Below are 9,037 nucleotides of genomic sequence, written 5' to 3'. Positions count from 1 at the left end.
ATTTTTGCCTTTTGGCACATCCTGTGCATTACCTGCATATTTCAAGTAAATGTCGACTATTGCTAAAACTACAAAATATTCTAATTTTTTTTGTTGCAAATTTATCGAAAAATATTCATACGCGACTTCGTAGTGATTTTTCAAAAATTGGTCGTTTTTATAATGAAAAGTTGAATAATTCCGAAACGGAAAGAGATAGACCCATAATAGTTTATACAAAGTTACGTTATTTTTTTGTGTGGAATCTAATTACACAAAAATAAAAAAAATTACCAAAAAATAAAAAAAACTTTTGATCACCACCCTATGGTTCAACACCCTGTACATAATAAAAATATTTTTAGTTTAACGACTCTAAGTCTAAATATCGGATAATGAAAACGGTATAGAAATATTTCAAATAACAAAAAAGTTTTAGACCGATTATGCAACTCTGGGTCACCTGTATATATCAGTATTACTTGTATTTAATTAAAATTCAATACTCCTTTATACTTAACTACAAAAATAAAAATCCTAAAGATTAAAGTAAATGAAAATGCATTTCTCAAAAAATATTTCATATAAAAAATAACATGGGCTATTTAACAATACCACAGCCTTCTTCAAAATTTAAAAATGCAATTTTATAATTTATTAACTCAGTGGAAAAAGTGAGAAATTACAATATTAAATTAAAATTAAAAACAAGATAAAAAAAATAAAATATTTTTAAAATATCAATTTTTATAGGTCGAAAAACAAAAAGCGATAACGGGTTTTGGGTTTGATCAGTAGATGGAAAATTATTTGATCTAACTTCTCGAAAAGTATTAGGTATTCAACACTAGCAATAACTTAACAAAATGCATCAAAAGAAAGGTTTTATTTTAATTCAATTTAACTAAAAAAGAATAAATTAACAATTTTGAGTATTAAGAGCCGGTTTACAGAACATTTTAATTGCAATTAAATTTTAATCGCGATTAACTTGACATTTGTCAATGCTTTTTAAATGGCAACTTAATTCGAATTAGTTTAATTCTGAATTAAATCTTAATTTCGCTTTCTGTAAACCGGCCCTATGAGTATTACAGTTCTTTGCTACTTGGATTATAAATTTCAACCAAATTCATTTCATCTTGGTTCATATCTTTGTCACCCCATCCCCAAACAGTGTCTTCATGGCGATGGTCTTCTTTATTTTCCACCAAAGGATCAACTACACCGGTACCATCACCAGTTCTTTTCCTTCTCTTGTTGATCATTTCAACGGACACTGTTTTCAAGTCATAAGCCTGTCCAATTCTTGCCATCAGATCAAGAAAAGCCGTAGTAAAATTCATCCTGTAGTTTCCTAATTCTGCAGCTTTGTAATCCCAAGGAAAAACGTGGTGGTAATTGTGCCATCCTTCACCGAAAGCGATAATAGCGACGCTTATATTGTCTGTAGCATTTATGTTCCTAAAAAAAAATTAAAAAAAAATATTTAATTGTTGGTAACATTTTAAGCCATCTTTTTAATATCTGAATCCTAGATTATAAACACTATTTTAAAACACGTTTTCGGTCGCAACGTGTTTTCACTATTTTAAAACACGCTTCCCAGAGCAACGTATTTTAAATTAAGTAATACGTTTTCACTATTTAGAACACGCTTCCCATAGCAACGTGTTTTAAATTAAAATGTTCCAACAAAAAATTTAAAGAAAATTCTTAAAGTTCTAGGGTGTCTAGGAATGCAACTCGCATACGCTCGTTGCATAACGACAGCTCTTGTGTTTTCGCACTATAAAATGGCTTACTTGTCGAACGGTTTGTAGCCCCAGATATGAGCTGCGCTATTTACCAACCAAGCCCCATGAAGATTTAAAATGTACCTCAAAATTGCTAAAGAATAATAGCACACTATTGGATTTTCGTTCCAGAAGTACCAAGGAACAATTGCAGGAAAAACAAACGTTAGAATCGGAGCCAAGATTAAATAATATCTACAACAAATCAAGTCATTAGTGTTTTCTTTCAATAAAATTCCAAATACTTTTTTTGAAACTGGACAACTGGATCAGCTGCTACATCACTCAGATCAATAGTTTTGCCTTTAATAAAAACATCTTTGTGTTTTTTGAGCATCAGCCAACCCATATGTGAGAAAAAGAATCCTTGATTAGAATTATGAGGATCAGCATCTGTGTCTGTAAATTTGTGATGCACTCGGTGATCTCGCACCCATTCATAGATGTGATTTTGTAAAGCAACAGTCTGCCAAAAAGCTAAATAAATTCGTAATGGGAGTTTTGCTTTATACGAACGGTGGGCCCATAACCTATGTGCTCCTCCGGTTACTCCAATACTTGCAAATAGGATAACAGCATATCCTGAAATATTTTCCAAATACAAAGAATTTTTACTCATTAATAACTTACCCCAAATGATACTTTTCCATTGAGCTAAAGTGAGCATGTAATATAAGCCGTAAAAAGCTGCATAATGAAGATATGCAAATATTAAGACGTTTCTCCAAACTATTTGCCATCTATTGTGAGGCAAATTGTATTTATTTTGAGTTTCTATACTGTATTCAACATTTGGTTTACTAATAATTTGGACTGGTTCTCCCAAATATTCCGATTTGCTGAGCGAATTTGGAGCCATTTATAAAAAGTTCTAAAAATAAATAAACTAAAGCTATAATCCGTTAGTACGACCATACAGAGTGACCCAGGGGTGTGTAATCGGTCTATAACTTTTTTCTATTTGAAATATTGCCATGCCGTTTTCATTATACGATAGATCGACTTAAAGTACACAAATATTAAAAGTATTTGTATTTTACACAGGGTGCTGTATACTGGGTGGTGAATCAAAGTTATATTTTTTAAAATGGAACACCGTATATATTTTTGTGTAATTAGATTAGATTCTAACTTTGTATAAATCATTATGTCTATCTTATGGCCTTTTAAAGCTATCGTACCTTTCGTTTCGGAATTATTTAACTTTTCGTTATAAAAAAGACCAGCATTTGAAAAACCACTGCGAATTTGCTTATGAATATTTTTCGATAAATTTGCCACAGAAAAATTAGAATGCTTTGCAGTTTTAGTAACTGGTCGACTTTTACTTGAAACACGCAGATGATGTACAGGCTGTGCCAAAATGCAAAAAGTTGAATAATTCATTTTTTTCAAATGGGGCACCATGTATTTGTTTTGTGTTGATAGTATTTAGTATGAGCTTTCTTCTAATGGTAATAGAAATGGCATAGCAAATTAAAAACATTTTTCGAAATTAAAAAAAATATTTTATTACAAAAAAAATTAATATCTATTTTAGTAATTTAATTATTACTTGATACATAAATGAATTTTACTCATCAAGAATTAATTATAAAATAAACGAAAAAAAAAAGTGCTTTAATACGAAATAATTCTAATTTGCTATAAAAACACATATCATTAGAAAGTTTATAAAAAATGCCATCGATACGTTTAAAAAAATATTGTATTCCATTTGAACAACACAAGGTTACCCTGTATGTCGATTAATTCTACGTAAACAGCAGAATAACAGACTTAGCAAACAAAAATTAGTGCATTGACGACCACAGTCAAATAATTAATTATTATTTCACTACACATCAGCCAATTATAATAAGATAACGCAAATTTTTGCAATATGAAAAAACTTAAAATTTTGTAAACGTTTGTTTTGGACCAGCCACACTATTACAGTATTACATCCTTAAATATTTTACATTCTGCTTCAACACTCTGTATATTTTGACAACTATCAGCATAACATAAACCAAAGAGAGAAAAAAAGGTCAATACAAAACTGCCAAAAACAAAAAGTTTTCAATAATTTGCTAATGCATTACAACCACTCTTCACATCAAAATTTTGACTTGATTGTTTCGTTAAAAAAAACAACTGTGATACTGTGTGACACATAAAAATGTGTGCCAGTTGTTAAAAATCAATGAATGGAACTTGTTTCACCTTCTACTTAAGAGTCAAATCAATCGAGGTCATGAGATAAATCTATAAAAAGAAAGTACCCGTTAGTTGGTTCCATTTTTACATCCAGAGTGTTTTACACAATTTTACGAGGGTTGTGCCTAATGTACGCACCCAAATATACAAAAATAACAAAAGATACAAAATTTTAATTGATTTTTAATTTTTGGAAACCATTGACAGTATGACAGTACCTATAGTTGTCAAACTAACTACAGTTTCATTAATACTAGTAAAATTGCTTTTTTTCAGAAACAATCATCATGGAGATATAATTATAATTTACCTATTCTTATCACAAAGTAACTAAAAACTTTGCAATTTTTTTAAAGGGTGAACAAACTAGAGGAGACTATGCAATTCTTAAAATTTTGTAAACCAAGTTTGTATGTATTGTTAATTGGCGTAGGCGTAGGTTTCGTAACATTATCAGAAACACCCTGTGTATATTATGCAAATGTAAAAATGCATAAACAGCGCTAATATTTTTTTAAAATGTTTGTGTTTTTTACTTTAACTGAACTTATTGTGCTTTAAGAGATTCTTAAAGTTTATCATAGAGACATATACAATGTGTTTTTAAATGATTATCATCTAGTCGTCTGTGAATTTCCCATGTAAAATCAGAATTAATGACAGGCATTTAGACACCGAATATTACTACTCTCCATTTATTACAATTCAGAAATAGTCTTCGACAATAAAAATGTTTTCTTGCCTAGTGTAACAATTTAGTTGTATTTTAACAAAATTTTTAAAATTAATTAATTAACAATTTGTAAATTCCACAATTAACAGTTTTGACATTTATTGACATAGAATTCGATTGAGCAGAGCAGTAGAAATTTTTTTTCTTGTAAGTCAATTTCAAAGTTAACTAGATGAGAATCATTTAAAAACACATTGTATTTGCAAATGTAATAGTCGTATCATCAAAAGTTTTTGCCTTTTAAACTTACGTTTAAACGCGTCAAAACAACGTATTTAAAACATTTTATGATTACGTAGTAGAGTAGTACACTAAATGGATAAGATGATTAAAATTTTTAAACTGTTCTTTTAAAGATACTTACAGCCTTATTCACTCAAAATTACCTTAAAATGATATTGATCTTTGAATGAACACAATTATTTTAAAGAGACCACTAATTTAAAAACAAAATTATTGAATTAGAAGTTAATTTTAAAAAATGATCTTTTTCGGTCTCAACGGCCGTTACAAAATCTAACCTTTGGCAAAATATTTTTGAATCATTCTGTATACTGGCAAAACTGTTTATTATTTTAGGTACTTATTTTGAACGCATTAGTTTTTATAAAAATTTCATATGCACAACAATGAGTCATTCAATTTAAACAAATAAAAATATGCATACTCGTCATATATGACTTTAATATTAAATATTAATGTATAATATTTTATAAGTGTTACAATAATCATATGTCAAATTTAAGACAAAAATAAACAAATTCATATATAGACTGAACCAAATGTAACGCACAAAATTTAGATGAGTCCTTTTTTCCAAAAAATCTCGGATAGGTCGATTTTATTTTTTTAGATGATATATTTTTTTAGGTGTCATATTAAATATATTCATGCTAACTATACAAAAAAATTGTCATAAAGATAAAGATGGGTACTATCTAAAATAGTGAACAAAAAATGACGTCACAACGTTAAAATGAATGACATACATGTCACTATCATGTCAAAACGTAGCATTTAAAAAGTAATATCGATGTGTTCGAGTTTTTTTTTTTTTTAAATGACTAATAACAAAGTTATGAAGTTTGTACGTTAGTTTTGGATCAGTCTGTATACATAGTAAGAAGTAAATAATACAAGGTTTTACACGTAAGCCTAAATATCTAAAATTGCAACACAAATTACATATTACAAAGCATAACTACGTTTTGATTTTAAATTTAAAGATCAAATGACAATCCTAAAGTTACTTTACACCGCTCTGTTGTAAATAACTACAAGGTGAATTTGAAGGTTGTACATATATTTTAAGGGATGACAGTAGAGCTCAAAAATGTTAAAATAACTCCACTAACCTTATCCGAGTGTTTATAGTTTCTGGTATACAGAAGAGGGTTTTAATCGGCAAATAAACTCAAATTTACGGTGCAGACTCAAACTTCACCAACAAAAATTCTAAAGAAACATGATCTCTGATGTCAGTTCTTCAGACGCTATTACAATGCATCAAAGAGACTGAGCTAACATAAGCACAAACAGTGTGTAATCTAAAAACTTTTTTGTTACTTGAAATATTGCCATAGGGTTTTCATTATACGATTGATCGACTTAAAATTCACAAACTAAAAATATTTTTATTATACACAGGGTGTTGTATACAGGATGGTGAATCAAAGTTATATTTTTTAAATGGAACACCCTATATATTTTTGCATAATTAAATTACACATAAAAAATAATGTAAATTTGTATAGAACTATAGGTCTGTCTTTTTTCGTTTCGGAATTATTCAACTTTTTGTTTTAAAAAACTCCAATTTTTGAAAAATCACTACGAAGTCGCTAATAAATATTTTCCGATAGATTTGCCACAGAAAAACTCAGAATACCTTGCAGTTTTAGCGAATAGTCGAACTCTAATATTACCCCTTAAAATGAATGTACAACCTTTACATTCACTTTGTAGAATAAATATAACAAAACACATATCAAAATATGTCAAATAAGAACCTGAATAAAATAATAATAATAATAATAAATCACTCACGGTTTCCAGCTATTCACAGGAAAAATAATTATATTTACTTGAATAGTAATAATTGCTTGCAAAAGCACAACTGTGCTTCCGACAGATTTTCAACATTGAACTTGAACTCAGAAATGGTACTCGCTATTTGTACTGTCTGTCTTATCTACTGTTTTCGAAAGGTGTGCTCAATAATTTGTGTTGTCTTCCTCCTCCATCATTAGGATGTTAGGCACACAAATTATTTTGGCCACTCGAGTGAAATGGTACTTGATGCACATCCATCATAAAATTTCTCCCGCATACAAAATGTGTGTCATTACCGTTACTCCACCTTTGTATTGTTACTGGTTTATTGTTACTGGTAAAACAAAATTGTTACAAATTGAAGCAGCGTATGAAACTACCCATTTTCTTTGGGTTATTTGAGGGTCATTTTTGTATATTTATTTTTTATACAGGGTGGCCAAAGGGTGCGTAATCGGTCTATAACTCTTTTTTACTTGAAATATTGTCATACCGTTTTCATTATCCAATAGATCGACTTAAAGTCCACTAAATAAAAAATAATTATTATCCACAGGGTGTTGATACCGGGTGGTGAACCAAAGTTATATTTTTTTAAATAGAACACTTTATATTTTTACATAATTAGATTTTACGCAAAAAAATAATTGGAACTTTGTATACATTATTATAGGTCTATTTCTTTTCATTTTGGAATTATTCAGCTTTTTGTTATAAAAAAAAACAATTTTTGAAAAATCATTGCGAAGTCGCATATAAATATTTTCCGATAAATTTGCAACAGAAAAACTCAGAATATCATGTAGTTTTAGGAAACAGTTGAATTTTACTTGAAACATGAAAATAATGTACAGGCTGTGCCAAAACGGAAAAAAATGTATAACTCATTTTTTTAATGGAAATATTTCAAATAAAAGTCGACTATTTGCTAAAACTGCAAGGTATTCTGAGTTTTTTTGTGGCATACTTGTTTTTTTTTTCAAAAATTGGTATTTTTTATAACGAAACGTTGAATAATTCCGAAACGAAAAGAGATAGAAAAATTTTTGTGAAAAATCTTAATATGCAAAAATATATAGAATGTTCTATTTAAAAAAATATAATATTGGTTCACCATCCTGTACACAACACCCTGTGTACACAGTTTGTGTACACTTTAAGTCAATGTACCGTATATTGAAAACGGCTTGGCAATATTTCACTTAGCAAAAAAGTTATAGAATGATTACACACCCCTGGGTCACCGTGTATTTACCGCAAAGATGAAAAAGTGTCCTGTAAAAAAGTCAGTTCTTATTTAAAATACAAAATGATCCAGAAATACTGAGTCTGTTGGCAATACTGGACTTAAATTTTTAAGGATACTAATGGAGTACTCTTCCAGTTAACAGCAATTTAACATTCTTGTGGGGTTGTACGTCAAATAATTGTCAAGAGAAATCGAATTCGGTTACAGTGTTGCAAATTACGACCACAAATACTTTCAATTATTATTATTATTATTATTATTATTATTATTATTAACAAAATTATTTTGTACGTTACTGTTTAAGTGTTTAAGTGTATAATGGCTCGTATACATAAAGAAAAATTGTGTGTTGCCTACCCATCAATCTTAAATATACATTTTCTTCACTCTCCCTAATGTTGCCCGAATACCGATCAATTACAGTTTCTACAAAAATTGGTAATTAACTGATAATTTGGTGAAAACTTATTAATAAAAATTTTAATATTGGTGATTGAATTAGGACTAGAGTAAAGAAAACCTGTTGTAACTCGGTTCCTACAATCAAATTTTAAAATTACTTAGTCCAATTTTTCAATAACTGATTTAGTAGATTAAATCAAATCGTCTTTAAATCGTTTTCTAGCGAAAAGTTTAAGAGCTATGATTTTTTTGAATGAACTCTTGCAAATGAAAATTCTGACAAAAAAATTTACATCCTTACTCGACAGTCACAAACTATTTATAAGTTATCCTTATAACAGATAAGTACCAACAAATTAAGTACGTTCTACTCAGTTGGCTAAGACGATTTCAAAAATACTATAATAAAAATAAACATAAATAAACATTATCATTTAAAATTTTAAAGTTGGCGTTTTGAAAATAATTTGGTTGAATTCAGAATGGTCAATTTTGGTCCCCTTCAAAAGTTTAAAGCGGTACCTATCTACACTGGAAAATTCATAATAATTAATTGATAATAATTAATCGCATGCTCATTAGGATGCCTTTCTAATGTCTTACATGTCTCTAGTTTTTTTTCAAATA

The 9,037-nt window shown here is 28.9% G+C and overlaps 1 protein-coding gene across 2 annotated transcripts; it reads right to left on the bottom strand.

Moving 5' to 3' along the window:
• Nucleotides 1-846: 846 nt before the first annotated feature.
• On the bottom strand, nucleotides 847-7,001 carry LOC656395 (acyl-CoA Delta(11) desaturase). 2 transcript variants are annotated; one of them, XM_015984386.2, is made up of 5 exons: nucleotides 6,754-7,001; nucleotides 2,406-2,646; nucleotides 2,021-2,357; nucleotides 1,785-1,970; nucleotides 847-1,443 (listed from the first exon to the last, which is right to left on the bottom strand). In XM_015984386.2, the coding sequence occupies exons 2-5, from the start codon at nucleotides 2,632-2,634 to the stop codon at nucleotides 1,071-1,073; spliced, it is 1,125 nt and encodes a 374-aa protein (XP_015839872.1). In that variant the 5' UTR covers nucleotides 2,635-2,646; nucleotides 6,754-7,001; the 3' UTR covers nucleotides 847-1,070.
• Between the last annotated feature and the right edge of the window lie 2,036 nt (nucleotides 7,002-9,037).

This window comes from Tribolium castaneum, chromosome 7 (genome assembly GCF_031307605.1).
Source record: "Tribolium castaneum strain GA2 chromosome 7, icTriCast1.1, whole genome shotgun sequence".
Classification (NCBI taxonomy): Eukaryota; Metazoa; Arthropoda; class Insecta; order Coleoptera; family Tenebrionidae; genus Tribolium; species Tribolium castaneum.
Note: the sequence above shows the minus strand (reverse complement) of the source record. Positions and strands in the feature narration are given on the sequence as shown.

What these genes read in the sequence shown, in the direction of transcription:
- LOC656395 (XM_015984386.2), bottom strand. Translation starts at nt 2,634, where the DNA reads ATGGCTCCAAATTCGCTCAGCAAATCGGAATATTTGGGAGAACCAGTC. An exon ending in ATGGAAAAGTATCATTTGGG is followed by an intron (nt 2,358 to 2,405) that starts GTAAGTTATTAA and finishes AAAATATTTCAG; the next exon opens with GATATGCTGTTATCCTATTT. An exon ending in GTTGTCCAGTTTCAAAAAAA is followed by an intron (nt 1,971 to 2,020) that starts GTATTTGGAATT and finishes GATTTGTTGTAG; the next exon opens with ATATTATTTAATCTTGGCTC.